The 20735-nt window shown below is 41.1% G+C and overlaps 1 protein-coding gene and 1 non-coding gene across 2 annotated transcripts in view; both read left to right on the top strand.

Annotated features, from left to right (window-relative positions):
• Nucleotides 1-20735, top strand: part of RELN (reelin) — a 509976-nt gene that overhangs the window by 319251 nt on the left and 169990 nt on the right. The window contains exons 12-14 of the mRNA XM_075558514.1: nt 10516-10667; nt 17630-17742; nt 20059-20267. Coding sequence (XP_075414629.1) covers nt 10516-10667; nt 17630-17742; nt 20059-20267 — 474 coding nt within the window. The remainder of the gene's footprint in view (nt 1-10515; nt 10668-17629; nt 17743-20058; nt 20268-20735) is intronic.
• Nucleotides 4005-4125, top strand: LOC142457627 (small nucleolar RNA SNORA32). The gene has a single exon (XR_012786329.1). It is a non-coding gene; the product is annotated as a small nucleolar RNA SNORA32 (small nucleolar RNA).

The following is a 20735-nucleotide window of genomic DNA, read 5'->3' as shown; positions in this document are numbered from 1 at the left end:
GAATCAAGGATCATTCTGCTATTGTATTGAGATTTATTTTCAGTTAACTTCCTAGTGTCAGAGATTTATAGATGCTGGTTTTGATGTTCAGTGAAATCTATGGAATTATTTAGGAAGTAACATACTAGCTTTGAAGGATTGACTAAAGAGTCTGGGTGTGAGGCAGAAGTACAAGAGACCCGATGTTGAGGATGGCCAGAAGCAGTGTTTTTCTGGGGCTCCTAATATTTGGTTCTTCTTTGGGATCCAACACCTTTAACGTATCTCCTACTGATTGAGCAGCACTTTTGGAAGTTCAAGAACAAGAAGTTATTAAGTTAAAAGAATCAAAATTTATGAAGTATAGTGAGTACAAAGGAAAATCCAGAAATGTCTTGTTTACCGTGGCCTCTTTCCCCCAATAATTCCTTGTCATCAGAATACCGGGTTCTTATTATTTAGTATATGTTTTATAATAATCTCATTAGTCTGAATTCATTTCATGAAGAATTGGATGGAATTAGCATAATTTAACTATCTACTGTGAGAAACGTTTCGAGGACAGAAGAGTTGAGATATAAATAGTCATGAATCTCTGGTCTCAACATATTAAATCAACACTGGATTGATTACATGACTGAGTGGGAAGAACACCAATATTCATTTTTCACACCCATCTCACTCAACTTTTCTCCTGAAGAGGGCACCAGACATTTGCCAGGACCCCATGTTGCTGTCCTGCACCCCCCCACTCCCCACCCCCACCCCCCGTCACAAGGGGCTCCGACACTCTTGAGAGCTGCACTTCTACCTCCACTGGCCCAATTCGGCACTTTTCTGCCTCAGGAATATGTCTCAGGCCCAGCCCTGACAGTGGCTAGGATAAGTCTGTGGAATGGATCAGGAACTCTGAGTTACTGAAGCCTCTCGGGGCCACCATTGACCACTGTAAGCCTTACATCACTGGCCAGGGCGTTCATTCCACAAAGGCCTGTTCCTCATGAGTTTCCTGTAACCTGGGGCTCCGTGTTCAGTGTGGCCCAGGTGTCTCCATTAGGGACCAGGATCTCCACTGGGGTTAACCTGCTTTCCTTTATAACTTGAATAATGGATGCTCAAGGCCTCATTACTCTTCCTTCACAGACCAGCTCGATCTGAGGGAGCTGAGGACTTGGAGGGCGCACACAAGCCTGCCTGCCTATCTCTTGAGATCACAGTCCCCATCACCACTTCTTTCTTTAAAAAAACATTTTCTTCTTTTTAATCATTTTATTGGGAGCTCATACAACTCTTATCACAATCCATGAATGCATCGATTGTATAAAGCATATTTGTACATTCATTGCCCTCATCATTCTCAAAACACTTGCTCTCCACTTAAGCCTCTGGCTGATATCAGCTCCTCATTTTCCCCCTCTCTCATGAACCCTTGATAATTTATAAATTATTATTTTGTCATATCTTACTCTGTGCGATGTCTCCCTTCACCCACTTTCCTGTTGTCCGTCGCCCAGGGAGGGGGTTATATGTAGATCCTTATAATCAGCTCCTCCTCTCTATTCTGCCCTCCCAGTATTGCTACTCTCACCATTGGTCCTGAAGGGATCATCTGTCCTGGATTCCCTGAGTTTCCAGTTCCTATCTGTACCAGTGTCCATCCTTTGGTCTAGCCAGATTTGTAAGGTAGAATTGGGATCATGATAGTGGTGGGGAGGAAGCATTTAGGAACTAGAGGAAAGTTGTATGTTTTATCGTTGCTACACCACACCCTGACTGGCTCCTCTCCTCCTCACGACCCTTCCATAAGGGAAGTCCAGTTACCTACACACTCCCCCTCATTCACAATGATAAGATTTTTTTGTTCCGATGATGCCTAATACCTGATCCCTTTGACACCTCGTGATCACACAGGCTGGTCCCATCACCACTTCTATATTTCTGGCCTCTGATATGAACAATCTAACTACCCTTCTCAGTTATGAAGTTTGACTGCCTATGAAGGAGCTGATAAGAATCCATTTGAATTAGGGTGTTGGTGGAGGATATGGAACGTTCTGTGGACTGTCGGAAGAACGAAACCTGCTTGGTAGAAGCACAGCCCAAATACTCCTTAGAAGCGTGGGTGATGAGCCTTTGTCTCATGTACTTTGAACATAGTATCATGAAACAGAACGTCACGCTTATTTGTCAATCCCACTTAACAACAATCTGACTTCTTCTCTTAGCTGTTGTATTAACTTGTTTCTGTAAAAGAATGCCAGAAATACATTCCCGGAAATCCTAATGGTATACTCAGATCTCTGTTAATAACACTAGTGAAGATTTGATACAAAACCTCAGAAAATCCCTTCGTGAGTTAAATTCATACATTAATTTATTTGATATTAAAAGCTACCAAACATACTTTACAAAATTGATGTAGTGGTTCAGAGACCTAATTGGCCCCAAATTCCAACTGACAGATCAGGCATTCTGCTTCGCAGAGCACTACTGATAAATGAGAATTTGTGGCTACATTTCCATCAATAATTTTCTAAAACAAAAAAAGCATTAGAGTGCTTGTGCCTAGGAAAGAAGAAGTCAGCGCAAGCTTGTAGGGACCTCAGGGGAAATGCAGTCGCGAAACGACTCCGGTGGTTTCAGTTAAGCTCGCGAGACATTTCTGAGGACTAAGGGTTTACCAAGGTTTGGTCACAGATAGGAGCTGCTGGTACTTTGAGGCATGGTCATTATCATCAGGTGTCTGTTCCAAGAACATGCGATAATGTGCTTGACAAAAGCACCTGTGCCACTCGTTAGCCCGTGGTTCATTCTGCATTCTTACAGTGGTTCAATGCAAAAGGGCCTATTTGCAACATGTTGCCCCTAGGATTTCAAGCCATCTGACTTTACCCAGAATGACCTCGGGCACACACTCACCTGGTAGACCGGCTCTGGAATGGGCTATATATTGGAAAGTTATGAAAGGATAAGGAGAAACCCAACTACTTTCTGTACTTCCAGTGTTGTTTACAATACTGGGGGGGGGGGGGTGTTCCTCCTCATGCTCAACCTGAAGGATGCTATAGTGGCCTAGGAAAAATACTATAATTTTTAATAATGACTTTATAAAAATTCTTTCACAAAAGTACACTTGTGTGAAGCGTAGGTTAAGGGCTAACTGCAACAACAAAAATAGGATAAAGAATTCTGATCTTGAAATTCTTGATGGGTTCTGTTTACTTATCCAAATTTACTGAACAATTGTGTTGTTGTCATCACCCACCACCACACAGAGACTATCATTATAAGCTCACCTGCTAAGCTTGATAGAAATCCAGATAGTATAGCCCCATCCTCTTCAAGACTGTCAGTTGCATTGACTAAATTATTAGCTTTGAGGTAAGTTTTAAATTTTTTTATTTTAATGATAGATTTAAATGATAAATGCAGATATAATATTATCTCTAACTCTTTTAGTTATGTTTCCTGTCTTAAAACTTGATTAGATTAAATAGAATATGTAATCTTCTATACTGTTTTCCAAACACCATGTATATGAATGACTGAGAATAATAAAAAATGAGAGAGTGATAAGAAAGCCATTGTAACGTCTTTTTTGGAAACAACTTTCCCAAGTTGTAATACTCCTGTTTTCAAGACATTCCAGCGAAAATGTTTACTCTTAGATCACAAGGATGCAAGGTCTGCTAGCCTTGCACACCATTAGGCTGACTCAAATCCAACATTGATTAGTTTGTTTTAAGTGGGATTTAAAATTTTTTTTTAACTTTTCCTGAAGAAGACACATCTGTTACTTCAGCAAGAGAGAAGCTTTAATAAATACACTGATAATTTATGTGAACCTTTCTAAACTTTGACTTAACCTTACAAACACATCATTTAATTAGCAGCTACCATATCTCACTTAGCTTAGGCTGTTTTTTAGGAAACACATTTCTATAATACAGAATGTACGTCCTTGTCTTTCATCCCATTGTGTATTTTTACTAGTCAAATAGTTCTTTAGAAGTCTGGTTTACTTGTGGTCATTACCATGGCTTCTAGAATATGGGTTCTGATTTGCTGTGGACATGACCACAAACAAAAATTTCCGGTAAATGTATATGCGTGTGTTTGCTAGCATTCAGCCAACTGGGGACGTCAATTCCTGAGATCTTCACTAATAGGAATATTAAAGCTACACATTTCTGTAGGTGTTACTATATTCAGTAAAATTTTGGTTTTGTGCTAATTTTTCAAAAAACAAAAACGGTCTGTGTCATTGCTGTCACTAAATATTTATGTTACAAAGAAATGCCACAAATATGCCCACTCAAAGTTCAGAGAGGCTATGAAGAATAAGGAATAGAAACAGGAAGCACAGGAGGAAATGGGATAAGTGATGCTATATTGAGGGGATTCCAATCCTTGACATGAAACAGAATGCTTATCAGTTGTTCAATATAAAGCTGATCTGCCCAGTAAACCTTCACCCAATTCACAATGAAAACTTAAAAACCCAAGAAAGTTGCAAACTGCATTGGTGAGAGAAAAAAAAGGAGAATCCCACAAATGGAATGACTATGCAAAGATTGGCTCAAGAAATGTTCCAGTCTCCCCCAAACCGGAAACCCAAACCCACTGCCATTGAGTTGATGACAATACATATGAGCCTTATGTTGGGCTTCCGGTAGAAAGGCTTTACAGAGGAAGACAGTCTTCTCTCTCTCCCACAGGGCCAGCCAGCCTGTTCGAAAGCCTTGGAAATCGTAGTCAATGAGCAAGTGACACTACAGCCGCAAAACAACAGTACATGCACCTTCGTTCATAATTCCAGGGATTGTGAACGCGTCCCACAGAGAGACAGGGAAAGAGCAGATGCGAAGGATGTAAAAGAATTGCTATAACCTCAAATAGAAGCCCTGCTGGTACTGGTTACACTCGGGCTGCGATCCACAAGACCAATGGTTCAAACTTTGTACAGTCTCAGAAACCCGCAGGGGCCATTCTCCCTGCCCTCTAGGGTCACCATAAGTCAGAATTCACTCGACAGGAGTGTTTGTTTTGACTGTAATAGGCGCTATAGGAATACTGGCGGCGTAGTGTGGGCTGCTAACCGCAAAGTCCGCAGTTCAGAGCAGCTAGCCGCTCCTTTCGACAAAGATGAGGCTCTGCTTCTGTAGCCCAAAACATACCGAAAAGAAGACGCGGCAAAAGGTGATAGACACAGGAATCAGATTGGGCTTCTGTGGTCTTCCGAAAAGCTAAGTGTTCCTTCATTCAGGGGATTGTACTCACCCAGACCCCCTCTAAATAGAGGAAACTGAATGTGTACACTTGGAATGGAAAGGTGGGACATCAAAGGGAATGAAGAGCTCACGTAGGAATTCTACCCCAGAGTGGATCTGCACTTTTTCAGTGAGACTAAGATATATTAAGGAGCACTGGTCGTGCAAATGGTTAACTGCTGAGAGCTTGGCAGTTCCAACTCGCTCAGTGGTTCCTGGGGGGAAGCGCTCAGCAATCTGCTCCGTGAAGACAACAGCCACAAACGGTCGGGGGCAATGCTGCTCTGTCCCCTGGCCTCCCTGAGAGTCCAGTCGCTACTTGATGGCACCTAACACGGTAGAATAGGAAAAACACATTTAAGCAGATAACCCAGAAACCGCAAATGTGAGGAAAACCGACTGCGTGCAAAAATGAAGCACCAAACTAAAGCGTGAAGAGCTGGGGAAAATGGAAATAAAATAAACAAGTGGAGTTTGAATTAAATATACAATATCCTTAAAGGGGAAAAAGAGCGTACCACACTTGTGAAACTAGAAACGATTTTTACTTGGAAAAAAACCATCAATTACAGATGTCAAAAATGAAAGAACACATGATTGTTGACAAACTTAATGACCAATTCTCAGTAAAAACCTTTTGCTTAAAAAAAATCCGTTTATAATTAACACGTTTTCCCTGGTGGCACAGTGGTTAGACATTGGACTACTCAACATGGGGCCAACAGTTCGAAACCACCAGCTGCTCTGTAGGAGAAAGAGGGGCTTTCTACCCCCACGAAGAGTTGTATTCTTCTACTTCTTTATTGTGTCCTGCCCCTCTATCATGACCCCAGTTCTACCTTACAAATCTGGCTAGACCAGAGCATGCACACTGGTCAGATAAGAGCTCCTGACATACAGAATCCCTCAGGAGCAGTAATGGGAGTAGCGATTCCATGAGGATGGTGGGAGGAAAGGGGAACCAACCTCAGTGATGGATGTATAACCCCGTCCCCAGGGGGATGACCTATTTGGAATGAGTTTTAAGTACCTCATTATATTCCACGAACTATTTCCTCCTTCCTGCCCTGAAGAATTATGTCACCTCTGACTTGAGTAGTTTTCACAAAAATGCATATATAAGAGTAGAGAGGGGATTCATTTCCATTTATAATTTAGGGTAAGTGAGTAGAAGGTGGATTGATAGTTCAACTGAGTTAACGTTATATTTTGAGTGGTGAATTTCAGAGAGTTTTCTTTCCATTGAGCAGCCTTTAAAAGATTAAAATTTTGTCCAAGATTGATGTTCTGTTAGCTTGCATGTGAAAAAATTACAAATTTATTTGAATTGTCATCTTGATTCATTTTAAAGCAAAAGTAACTGGGAGGGAACAAGACACTGACATGTACTGAAACAGTTATGTCCCTGTGAATACATTATTTTCTCCCAACAATTTTCCAGTCTAGGTTATGTTTTTGTCATATCGATGAGGAAGCTGGGTGCTTTGTACGGTGCTGAAATAAGTATTCCTTATTAGTGTTATTCCAACAGGACTATAAATAAACATGAAGCATGTAATGAAAATCTATAACTAAATTGAATTCGCTTGGCATACAGGGAGACAGAGGAGAAAAATGTGTGAAGTCTAACGTGGGTAAGGAAGCCTTCGGTCAGAGCTCGTTCTTTACTTCGCCTGTAATGTGCGCTGGAGGAAAACCACAAATGGAATGAGGTGGCACTGCTGGCAAGGGAGAGGCCTGACTGGCTCCAAGAGCTCACGATGGAGATGGACTTCATGAACATAAATGGACACAGGAGGTGTTTGCCTGCCGCACATTCCTTCTTAAATGTCAGCGAAAGCATCCCAAACGGAGACCTTAGGGAGCAATGAGCTTACTGAACCTCGGAGAATTCTATTAGATCTGAGCCATGTGAATTTGGTAAATGTGAGATCGTAAAGACAGGTTTAAGTCTATGTCATAGTTCATACTTCAGTTTATCTACTTAGGTGGCTTAGTGTAGTCTGAAGAATATAATAAAGTAAATTTTTCTTATGGAAAATGTGAAACATCCCGTCATCTTTAGTGCCTTTCAGGAAGGTATTAGTAAGGGAAAGCTTTGATTACAATATAGAGCCTTGCTTTCCTATACTTAAATTATTCATATATCCATAAACCTATAATTTATTACCTAAATTTTTATTCTCACTCTAAAATATATAAATGAATGTCCTTTATTTTCTTCGTTCTTTTTCCCTGAATTTTCCCTGAAAATTATTTACTTAGTGCAACACGAAAGTGTGCAGTCACTATCCAACCCCCATTCCTCATGATTAAAATGTTAGCATATATAGAAATGTTCATGTCCATCCCCTAACCCTTCAAAAGCACTTTGCAGACTGTACCACCACGCGGTATTTCTTATTGGACTGTATTGGACATGTATTGAATGCATGTCTTCTAGTCAGTAAATATAAATCTTTATTATTTCTAAAAGATTATGTATCATGAATTATCTAACCAAACCCTCTTTGATGGACAGAATATTGTAATAAAGAACTTTGTGTGCTTGTGCAAGTATTCCTGAAAGACAAATCCCTAAAAGAAATCTATGTGGGTGTTTCTAATTTAGATAGTTACTGCCAAATTTCACTTCAAAGAATATCTATCATTTTCAAAAGTACTGAACTATAAGCTGATTAAAACAATTATATTTATTCGCAAAATGTCTGAAATGGCTAATAACAAAGACCATCAGCTTTTTAAATAAGAAAAAAAATAAACTACTTCAACTTTCAAAAATATCTATCATTTTGTGACATGGAAAAAATAGTCTTATTTAAAAATCTGAATTAAATATTATTGTGACCTATCTCTAAGGCTATCTCTAAGGAACAGGCTTGCCTGAGGTATTTTATTGATTTGAAAACTTTTGTTGCTCAAAGTTCACTTTTTTCTATTTATAATAAATAATAGATTGTAATCTATGTATAATACATAAGCTAGAGACCTTTAAAAGAATTAGTCATCAAAGAATAAATGTAATTGCTATGCTGTAGAGAGCCCTCTCCCCAAAGCAAACATGTCTTCACGTGTGGTTCAGAAAGCACTGTGTTACCCTGAGGAAAGCAGTGTGAGCCACAGAGGAATCACAGTCTTCAGGGGGTGGGTGCCATACCAGTCTGTGTGTTGCAAAACTGATAAGTTTCTCAAACAAGCAGTGGTGGTCTCAAAAGATTTTATGTTGTACTTTCACTTCCTGTGAGTATTAGAGTGGTACAGATCCGGGGATTATAGTATTTTTATAACTGGAAATCACACGTGTATAATTTTATAACCATGACTCCCAAGTCAAGTAGGGTGAGAAGCTTTTTCTGAAGTCCCCCCAGAGTTTATAAAGCTCTGGGGATCCTTCCAGGATACTATCTATCTGGTCAAGCTTGAGCCAATGTACTATATAGGCTCTTATTCTATTTTTAATATAAATGAATTATTTGAAGCAATTAGTTTTACAAAATGGTTCTGCTCCTTTTCAGATTTCTTTCTGCATCCTTCTTTTCAGAGTAGACGAAACTTTTTTCTCACTTGATTATAAGTATTTGGGGTTATAAAGAAAATTGCAGTATTTTTTATTTCCCAAGACAGTGAAAGATGTAGGACTAACAGAACAGTAAGCCTAGATAGGTTAGACTTTAAATATCAAAAGTGCATATGTAGTCTAAAACCTCTCTATATATAGGAGAGGTCATTAAGATCATCAATTTAGAGTAATATAGAAGAGTTATGAATTTAAAGGTACTTATTAAGAAAAAGAGACTCCTGATCTCATCTCTCGTTTGAACAGAAGATCCTTTTAATCCATAATAATTCTTTCTTTTTCTATTTAATTTTTCACTCTATACTCTCATGTAGACAGATGCCTAAAGGAGCCATCATTTGCATCAATTCTTACCTTACCTTGCTTTGTGGGTCAGTAGGCTGAGTGTCTGAATTGGGATAAATGACCAACGACGCAGTGCGAGATTGTCTTACGTGCGTCCAGAAAGGGCTCCTGGCTGACTTTCTCATGGTTCCACGGCTGCCAAAGCTGCTTCCAAAGACTGTTCATGGTGCTCCTTGAACGACTGATATAATCTGTTAAATTGTCACAAAATAGGTATTTTCTCACATTTTCGTTCTATTATAAACTGGATGGTTCCACATAATCCATCCTGACACAGTGCCCTCTTTAGAACGGTAGCTACTAAAATAACAATGAATGAGAACCAGACGCTCAGAATTTTAGACCAACAGGTCGCTTGGCCTCAGGCAAGCCACTTACCTCTCAGTGTCCTAGTTTTCTCCATCTGTAAACAAGTTACTTGTGTGACTAGCCATAGCTAAGTTGCACATGACCAGAAATAAGTAATACAGAGACATATAAATTTTAAGATATTACTCATGATTTCAAACCTTAAATTTCTGTGTTAGAAGGGGTTCCCTAGAAGAAACTGATGTCAAGGAAGTAGCTCACACAGCTATAGAAGTGGGTTGGTCCAGTCTGGTTCAAGATTGTGGGTCAGATGGCAGGGCAAAGTGTCAAGTTGCGGATAACTTCCAGGGTCAGTGCTGGCTGAACCACGAGCTCACGATCAGAGAAGTGGAGTTTGAGGAGCTGTGTGGTCCAGCAGACCCTGCAGAGGGAGAAAGCATTCCCACGGAGCCTACTTAAGTGGGAGCAGGACTCGCCACAGAGGAATCGCCCTTTGGATTGTGCCCAGACTCAGCCCCGACCCAGAGGAGCAGCACCCCATCCTAGTCTTCCCACAGCTGCCTGGTGATACATAGATCCCATCATGGAGTTGATCCCATTGTGCTAGATCACATCCCGAGAGAATCCTGGTCCCAAATCTACCTATAACAATTTCCCTTATCAAGTGCTCCTATACCATGAAAGTATTACATTCAGGTGTATTATATTCAGTGGGTTTGCCCTTTCACAGTGTGTGTAGTAGAAATATGTTTACCCCGGGGCTTTGCATTTGTGTTTGTGAGTGCCCGGAGGGCTTCTCTGGTCTGAATCAATTCATCAGTGGGACACCGGTCCCATTGTGGAGCAGGCTCTGATCACGGAGTGAATGCACTGTGCGCATTTGAATGTGTACGTCTCCAAGGACACTGTAATTATAATGGAATGTGTTTAGATATTTGCTCATTACCTGGAATCTACACCCCCACATCTGTATTTTCAAAATTCATTGCCAAGTATGTCATTTGACTTTCTGTTCTGATTCTGCTTTGTGTAAAGGTGGGACATCTTGGGAGCCGTCATCGGTACAGAGTGTGGAACCATCGAGTCTGGTTTATCCTTGGTCTTCCTCACGGACGGCGAGAGGAAATTATGCACTCCGTACATGGACACTACCGGTTATGGGAACCTGAGGTTTTACTTCGTTATGGGTAGGTATATTTTGGACAAACTTGGTGGACCCAGTTCAGATTTTGGCTGGCATCTATTCCTGGGGAAGTAAAATGGCTCATTGTCTACAATGCAAATTGAAAATATGCAAAAATATGAGTTCTGTTGGCAGAGCCAAATCCTGAGGTGATCATACTGCTTCCGACTAGCCCTGTTGGAATCATTCTGTAAGAGAGCAGGTCTTGGCATGCCGTCGCTAGGTCTAAAGACAGAATGCTTTTAATAACTTCCTCTCTCCTCTCCCTAATGGTCCTGGCTCAAAAGCCAATGGGAGAGAAGCTGAAACAAAGTGACTTCTTTGTTCACAACCTCTAGCTTCCTCCTAAGCAGTCATCATGGGGGTGCGGGGAAGAATCATTGTCCCCCCCCCCCCACATCTCTCCTCACCGCATGACTCCTTCATGAGAGAATGCTGAGAAAGGACCAGGCCGGTAGTACTTTGGGGTCTCCTCTACTTAATAATACTTATTGATGGGCAAGAACATTGTAAAATGTGTCCATAAGACAGAGTTTCCCTTACATTAGTGTAGAGTAAATAAAGAGTTATGGAAAGCTTGGAAATAGCCAAGGAGGAATTCGGGGTTGCAGTTGAGACCCCTCTGATGTATCATATTCGTCAACAAGAGTGCTTTTTCACTGGATGTCATTCCAGAGATGCGAGAAGGCATCACATGCCTTCTCTGTGGAATGACTGGAAAAGCACAGGCAACACCTGCAAGTGAAACAGGAAAAAACATTGTCCACCCTTTGGACTTTGGGGCAAAGGTGTCAGCTCACCAGGACAAGCAGGCCTCCTGAGTCTAAGCTTCTCTAGTAGAGACGTTTCTTACATTCTTCGCCTCAGAGTCCCATGGTCAACTATAGATGGCAGAGTGTGTTCAAGCACATGAGCAGGTGATGCTGCCGCATTTTCAGTAATGATCCCTTTGAGAGCAGGAAAATGTCTGGGCACTGTAAATATGAAGCATAATAAGATAATCTTTCTAAATTTAAGGGCACGAGCACGTTGACTTTGAAATGGTTTGTATACTTAAAAACTAGAGCTTGTTTCCTTTGATTATTTAAATTATTAAATAAGACTGACTCTTATTTTGTTAAAAGTGATTCCTAGGAAACTTTAGTCAAGGGTGAAGGCAAATAGTTTAACTATTTTTCGTTTTTGCTGTTATTGGTATATTTGCATTCTTCTCTTTGTTTCCATAGTAAATCAACTCCATAACGTAATATACAATGCAACATATAATATCTAAGATTAAGTCACCTTTAATATTTTCTGTAACAAACTAGATAATTCATTAATGAACTAAAGTATTATTATGATGGAAAAAAGTCATTTGAATAAGCCCAAAGAAGTACATTATTGCAAAAAAAACAAAACCAACTCTATAGTAAAATTTTAAAAAGAATGCTTATTGAGCATAGACTGAGCTAGGATATATAGAAATACAAATGGCACCTAGTTCACAGAGCTGTTTATTAAATACTTTAGTACATGCATAGCACTTAAAGCAGCACCTAGTAAATAGACTCAAATATATCATTGTATTTATTGATTTTTTAAAAATTATTTAGACAGAGTCCCTATTCTGATGGAGCACATAGGTAAACAAACGTACTACATGTAACTGTGGGAGAATGTGGTTTACTGTAATAGGATGAAAGTGCAGTGGAAGTGCACAGCTAACAGTAGGCTATGCAGTGGAAGGATTAGGCCAAGGAAGGAGATAGTATATGACCGCCACCTTGGAGGGTGGCCGTGATTTGCATTTAAGAGAAGTGAATACCAGCCAAGCCAGCACTTTGAGAAGAGGCTTCTTTTTGCAGGCTAGCATGTGATAGGCTTCTATAGAAAACACCTGGACAACTTTATTAGCTGATAGAGAAGAAAGCAAGTTGGGGAGAGATTCCTGATGTGCTGGTTTTTAAGGAGCGCTTTATTCAGTGTAGTGCCTGCGGAAAAGCAGTATTTGTTTCAGATGTGGTCCAGGTCTCGCTTGCTCGCGCGCTCTCGGACGCTGCCTACAAGCCGTTCTGCCCGGGGTCTTTCCTCTGATCCAGACCATCCTGTTGTGGCAACCATTTCTGGAAAACATTCTCCGTTTGCAAAAGCCCAGTTCAAGCTCTGCTCCCTTCACCCGCCGTTCACCCAGTGGGTCTTCTCTCTGGGCTCGCAGCCATCCCTGTGCCTGGTGCCAGGTTGCCATGAACAAGAAGAAAGTGGGTGTAAGATGCACTTACCTTCTGACACCCATCCATTATGCATTCACTCATTCACTTGTTAAATAGTCCTCGGCAAATATGGCCTGAGCATCTCCTAGGCACTCAGTGTTTTCGTCACTCGCGTCTCTCTTTTCTCCGGGAAGCTGTGTTGTGGTGGCAGCACGACACAGCACAGAGTTCATTGTCATTCTGGTCTCGCAGTCTTGTGTTCCTTGCTAAATCCTGAAACTTTGAAAACTAGGCTTATTTCTCTTCCTACCCTACTGACTGCATAATCCAGCTTGAACACGCTCACTCTGCTGCTATAAACAACTTAAAACTGCTTAACACAGCGTTTTAAATATTTTAAAACGGACCCTCCACCTAGTTTTTATTGAATCTTTCTGGAGCTTAATTACGGTCCAGAATCCCCCCTCACGCCCCCCGTCATCTCTTCCACGGTGCATCAAAAGGTGGGAAGAAGAATCCATATCATTTTGTAGGAGCTGCTGTCACTGAGACGTCACCGAACTGATAAATTGCCCCCTGAGGGACCCTGCAGATTAAGTCTGTCATCGTCTTACAGCCTGGGTTCATTTTGGACTTGCTTCTTCTGTCACTCTGGGGGGTGAGACTCCCGGGTGTAGCCAGTCCTCTTTGAAGGGCATGAACTGCACAGAGGGACGGAACGGGGAGGATTGACAGACAGGCCTATGACGTGAGAGGGAAGAGACTGCGGGTGTGCTGATCTGAGCCCTCCTACTTCCCACCTTTCTTCTTTTTGGATAAGTGTTACATACATGTGCTCAGTGGTCAATACAGTGTTACATTTTCCAAAAGCAAACGTGCTTTTCCTGTGGCTCTTTTAGCCACTGTTGTTTAGAAAGCCTTTAGTGGCTAGAGCCGTCGTAACCCTGAGATATATAATGAAATGCTCAAAAATAGACATTCAACTGCCACAGCTTAAGACTTACTCGACGGATGGGCCCTTGAGCAGTGCACATCTACTGCAAAGAATTCTACATTATTTCTAAATCCAGCTTCTCTCATCACAATCCAGATGTTTTGTAAACATTTATATGACAAGTTTCCTGTTTCTAACATATGTCTCAGGCCAGATTTCAATGTTTTATGAATTTCACCCACTGAGATTTGCCCACTCAAGGCTCGGAAGTGTTTAAAGTAAAATATCGCAAAGTTAAAAACATGCTTTACTAAGTATGTAACTAGCTAAGTTGGGAACCTAACCACTCTTGCCTTCAAATTTCTCACAGTAAAGTGGATCTGTTACTACTTGGCTGACTATATTGCTAAGAGTTCAAAGAAATAGTTTGTACTTCTTGTTACACTTTCACTTTTACATTCAGTGTAAGTACTCAATGTGTACTAGATGGTATTACTCCCACATTATTAATTCTCCAAGAGCTTGTTGCAAAAGAAATCTTGATATAAACAGTACTAGCCATCACCATTTGGCAAAAACAGCTCTTTGCCAAACTAGAAAATCGCCAGTTTCCTTAATAAAACCAAATTATTAATCAGATTTTTTCATAAGTGACTTAAATATGAAATTCATTCTATCCTGAAATGGAATATTTCATATACACCCAGAGACTTTTAGACTAACTTATGCCCAGATACTCCAAGTAATTTTAGATTTAGCATAGGTAACTTTCATTTAAAATATTTGCGCATTATGTAGTATATAAAGACAGTGTTCTGTATCCTCTAGTGAGTTCTTTAAAGCTTGTGCTATCCAAGATGTAATTCTTGGTCTCTTTGTATCAAGAGGGAAAAAAACGTGATGAAAGTTGAAGACACATGGAAACAAGCAGTCCGATGGAATAATGAACATTAGTCTTAAGGACCCTGAAGCCAGAGAACTAGATAGTACCTGGCCACCACCACCAACTAATCAAAAACTAGAAGATCCTCAATAGAGTGGGAGAAAAATATGAAACAAGCTGTGAAGGAAAAAAAAACTATCTAAATTTACTAGTCAGAGACTTGTGACCCCCCCTGAGAAAGACTGTGGCCCGTAGTCACCCTTAAGGTCTGGAACGGAATTTACCCCTGGGCTTAGTTTTCAACCAAACAATAGAAAAGTGCATAAAGGAAACAGTAACACTGGTGAGAAGTGCGTGTCTTAGAATGATCAGCCATTGGAGGTCAAAAGGGCAGCATCTACCCAAGGACAAAGCTCAGAAGGGTCAAGAAAGCAGGCATGGAAATAGGAAATACTGGGAGGAAGTGGGATAAATGATGCTACAGTTGGTGTGTGTGTTGGGGGGGGAGGGTTGCAATCAATGGAATGAAACAAAATGAAATAAAAAGAAATTACACAAATGTGTATGAATTGTTCATAGCAAGACTGATTATCTACTCTGTAAGCCTTCATCCAATTCATAATGTCAAGTTTAAAAATATTTGCATGACATAATTTCAATAGTATACTTCTAAAACAAATTGAATCAATTATTATTGAATTATTAATGTAGATCGTTGAACATTGTCGTATTTATGGACATGCAATACGGATGTCATATAAATAGGGCAGTTAGCCAATCAGGATGGGCTTTCCCGGTGATTTTTTAAAACAGTTTTATTGACATAGCTTCATATTCCATATAATTCAATGAGGGCAGTATAGTCAACTGTGCAGGTGTTTGGTATATAGATTTAAAAAATGGATTTCCTAATGACCCAGAAGTAAGGCCTTGAAGACTGGCTCATGCTATGAAAATGCAGAGAAGGGTTATGGAAAAACCAGAATTTCCCCTTGTTAATAGGCCACTCAAAAAGTACAACTGTTAAACATTGGGGAAGAATTGGTGCTTATGGTATCAAGACAGATATATCTATCATCTAGTCATTTGAATGACAGAATCCAGAGCTCTAATGGCCTGGTGCATCTTGCTTCACCGTAGGACACATCTTACCTAAACAATCCCCTATATTTTGTATTGGTCACTAAGAACACCTCCTTTTATGCTAAGTGGATGATCCATGTGTATACTTCCTATGAGAGTCTTGCTCTCTAACCTCCATCTTCTTTGACGAACATATCTTCTGTTATTAGGATCTTTCTTGATGTATACTATGTTCTCACTTTCTTACCTCTCATTAGACATTAGTAATTTCTCCCTAAAATTACATCCCAGTCACTAAGGTTGAGTTTCAGCGAGATGCTTACATCAGTTGACATCTTCTTGGGTTATTTACATAGGTGGTGAATCTCAACAATTGTTCTAGAATATAATATTCACAACAAAAATGTTCTAAAGATAAATATTAACATTACTGGTATTTGATTGTGGGATTGAAGGAGTTTTTTTGAAATATAATCAAAGAAAAAGAGTTAATGTTTCAGATCAAACCTTGAACATAGAATATTTGGCAAGACATACATGTACCTACCATATTTTAACTCCTATGGGGTAGGTACCAGTCCAAAGGATAAGATAGGTTGAGAGGGACTGCCCAATTGACATGTAATCCTTTAAAATCCAGATTAAGTGGAGTTCACAGAATCCAACAATGGCAGGAGTTATTGCTCAGCTCTGTAGCATATAAATGGGAAGCGTACATGTCGAAGAAGTAAAAGACCTAGCACCTATCCCTAGCTATGCCACCGTTCGTTAAAAGACCTTAAGCTTCAAGTACATGTTCCATTACTCACTTTCATCGTCATCCTGATTGCCTCTCAGTTCTAGAGTTTCATCTTTCCAGTCGGAGGACAGGGAGCAATTACTCTGCGACCCTTCCAACAAATCAAATGAAGTGCCAAATGTAAAAATGAAACATATAAAGTGAGCTATCTTTAAGTACAAATATGTAATATGTGCTAACACATTAAAGCCTCAAAAATCAGTGAGTCACCAAACTCACTTAAAAAAACATAATCGGGTAGAAAGGGGGAACCGATCTCGGAGAGCTACATGTAACCTCCTCGCTGGGGGATGGGCAACAGGAAAGTGGGTGAAGGGAGGTGCTGGGCAGTGTAAGATAAGATAAAATAATAATTTATAAATTATTAAGGGTTCATGAAGGAGAGGGGAGCAGGGAGGGAGGGGGAAGGAAAAAAGGGAAATGAGGAGCTGATTCCAGGAACCCAAGCGGAAGGCAAATTTTGAGAATGATGAGGGCAATGAATGTATGTGTGCTTTACACAATTGATGTATGTATGGATTGTGATAAGAGTTGCATGAGCCCCAATAAAATGATTTTAAAAAAACATAATCAATAGCCTCTGGATTTTGCTATAAAAACCTCAAATAAAAGGAAATGGCTCATTAAAATGAGAAAACACATCTTTGAAAATGGATTAAAATAGAGACATGCCATAGCTGTTAAGGTATACTCTTATTAGAGTAAGCTCTTAGAAAATAGTTACTTTGGCTTTCACCACTGTCCTCTTTGATCTGAACTGTCTTCATAAATGATTTCCTTAGCTCTGGCTACTATTGTTTAGCTTCCTACTTAAGGATGCTCTGGGTGCTATGATTATGCCTTTTGCCAATTTTAAATACAGCTTTATTTTAAGACATTAAGTTTTCCGCTGAGAAAATGGCACTCATAAAATGCAATATTGATTGATGTCTTTTCCCTATGCGCATTCTATGCTCAATATTGAGAATGCCTAGAAATTTAGGATAGCAGCTTTGATTCTGAAATGCAACCCTGTATTTGACATGATTGTGGATACAAGTTGATTCAAGTAATTTAATATTTTTATTTTATGTAGGCGGAATCTGTGACCCTGGAGACTCTCATGAGAATGATGTTATCCTGTACGCGAAGATTGAGGGGAAAAAAGAACACATCGCCTTGGACACGCTGTCTTACTCCTCATATAAGGTAGACATGTCCATCTGTGAGCTTAGTGACCCCATCCCAGGCTCGCTGGGATGAGCCAGGGTCATAAGCATGAAGCACACCCTACATGCAGGCAGCATGTGTTTGCATGGAATTGACCAGCGTTTTGTCACAGAGGCATGGCTTTTTGACATCCACTGCTGCAAGTGGAAAAGCGATGTTTTATCAAGAATGGATAAACAACCAAGAGGAGCCCAATCCTCTGGCTAACAATTCTTCTCCGTCCAAGAAGTGGCTCTGATTATGCAGCCTCACCAGCGTGCTATCATGCACGAGTAGCACATTCTGAGATTTCCTAGGCAGAACAACTTGTGCAAATACCTTTGCTTCATGCCTGACTAATGAGTTACTGAGAATGACCTTCCCTTTCCTCCCATTGGGTGTTTAGGACAGATGCTGACTCTGATTGTTTGCAAAATAATTCTAAACTCGTGGGAGATGCTCTTCACCAGATGTAAACTAATCTTTTCTAGTAGATCTTGGCGCTCAGACTTGTCTACTGGTCTTTAGCTTTCTCTCCACCCTGATGGAACCCCAGGGGCATTAAGAAGCTTGACCATAGCCGACACCTAACATTGCATGGTGCAAGTTAGGAATATAAGAGGTAATGTCAGGCTGAAATAGTAAACAACCAGACAAAGTATGGAGCTCACTCCACATGCTAGGGAAGCCAAGTTATTAGCACTTGAGATTTGGGAATGGACGTACTGACGAGGCAAGGTCATACCTGGTCTGGTTATCTGTGTGCCTCAGACCAAATCATCCAGGCGTGTAAGTATTCCCTAATTTGTTTCCAGCTGTTTCTGCTAAAAACCCAATTCCAATAGACCATGTTTAGAAAATGCCTTTGCCTTGTGCCAAGCCTACACCGGCATCTTTTTTTTTTTTTAACAATTTATTGGAGCTGATACAATTCTTTTCACAGTTCATACATATACATACATCAATTGTATAAAGCACATCTGTACAGTCTTTGCCCTAATCATTTTTTTCTCTTTTCTTCTTTTACATTTTATTAGGGACTCAAACAACTCTTACCACAATCCATACATATACATACATCAATTGTATAAAGCACATCCATACATTCCCTGCCCCAATCATTCTCAAGGCATTTGCTCTCCACTTAAGCCCCTTGCATCAGGTCCTCTTCCCCCCCCCTCCCTCCCCATTCCCCCCTCCCTCATATGCCCTTGGTAATTTATACCTCGTTATTTTGTCATATCTTGCCCTATCCGGAGTCTCCCTTCCCCCCTTCTCTGCTGTCCCTCTCCCAGGGAAGAGGTCACATGTGGATCCTTGTAATCAGTTCCCCCTTTCCAACCCACTCACCCTCCACTCTCCCAGCATCGTCCCTCACACCCTTGGTCCTGAAGGTATCATCCACCCTGGATTCCCTGTACCTCCAACCCTCATATGTACCAGTGTACAGCCTCTGTCCTATCCAGCCCTGCAAGGTAGAATTCGGATCTTGGTAGTTGGGGGGAGGAAGCATCCAGGATCTTGGGGAAAGCTGTGTTCTTCATCGATACTACCTCACACCCTAATTAACCCATCTCGTCTCCTAAACCCCTCTATGAGGGGATCTCCATTGGCACTGGCATCTTTTTAAAGGTGCATATCAGTTTGCCCTCAGACACACAGAGCCTGCTGAGACACACACCGCCAGTACCGCCAGTGTGCTCACTGCACTGCCACTGGGTCCGTCCGACTCCTAAAGCAACCTTACAGGGCACAGTAGAGGTGCCCGTGAGTTTAGGAGACTGAAGGGAGTAAAAACCCACACCTTTTGCTAGCAGAGCTGCTGGTGGTTTCGAACTGCTGACCTTGTGGTTAGCAGCCTGAGAGGGGAAAATTGCAAGGGACCAGGGCATTGCCGGGTGCATAACAGATGCAAGGTGCAGTCGCTGGATAGAACCTGGGAGCACTCACGGAGTCTCAGGGAGATTATGAGGACTTGGTCTGCGGTCGCTGGATAGAACCTGGGAGAACTCACAGAGTCTCGGGGAGATTATGAGGACTTGGTTTGCGGTCGCTGGATAGAACCTGGGAGCACTCACGGAGTCTCGGGGAGATTATGAGGACTTGGTCTGCGGTCGCTGGATAGAACCTGGGAGCACTCACAGAGTCTCGGGGAGATTATGAGGACTTGGTCTGTGGTCACTGGATAGAACCTGGGAGCACTCACAGAGTCTCGGGGAGATTATGAGGACTTGGTCTGTGGTCACTGGATAGAACCTGGGAGCACTCACAGAGTCTCGGGGAGATTATGAGGACTTGGTTTCTGTTATTTTGAAGGTCCCAACGTTGGTTTCTGTGGTCATCAATCCTGAACTTCAGACGCCTGCTACCAAATTTTGTCTCAGACAAAAGAATCATCAAGGATACAGTAGGAATATCTGGGCAGTAGACTTCTTCCATGTCTTACCTGTTCTCCCGACGACGATGTCTCACACGGTACAGTTTTCCATTAATCTAGGCTGTGGAACACATCAACCCGGTAACAGGTAAGGACTCCTATTTGGTAACTTTTGGACTAATTAACATGAGAATGTGGACCGAGCTAGTAACTCAAAGGCAGCTTCCCAGTGGGGTTTTAGCTGCATTGTTAATAAAATACTCATGTGCATAATACACACTTTGCCAAAAAAAGAAAACGTTCTTTAATTAATGCATGGTGTTCGAATGGATAGATTTTAAGTAGCAATCACTTTGTTTTAATCGCTAGGCCTTCTTTGTCAGAAGTGTTTGCATGTACCACAGGTGCCATCTTCTTGGCAGATTACTGAGAGAGATGGACAAGAGAAAAATGGGGGGAAAGTCGACCTCTGTGTCAGTTAGTGACCCCCTAATAATAGGCATGGAAATCAATTAGCACTTCAAGAGCAAGGGCTTCACAGTTTCACTTGCTGAAGTGTTGCTCCTGCCCTTCCTGACTAAGGATTGTATCATCACACCTTCACAGGCAGAAGTGA

Source organism: Tenrec ecaudatus, chromosome 9, assembly GCF_050624435.1.
Source record: "Tenrec ecaudatus isolate mTenEca1 chromosome 9, mTenEca1.hap1, whole genome shotgun sequence".
In the NCBI taxonomy this organism is placed as follows: domain Eukaryota; kingdom Metazoa; phylum Chordata; class Mammalia; order Afrosoricida; family Tenrecidae; genus Tenrec; species Tenrec ecaudatus.
Note: the sequence above shows the minus strand (reverse complement) of the source record. Positions and strands in the feature narration are given on the sequence as shown.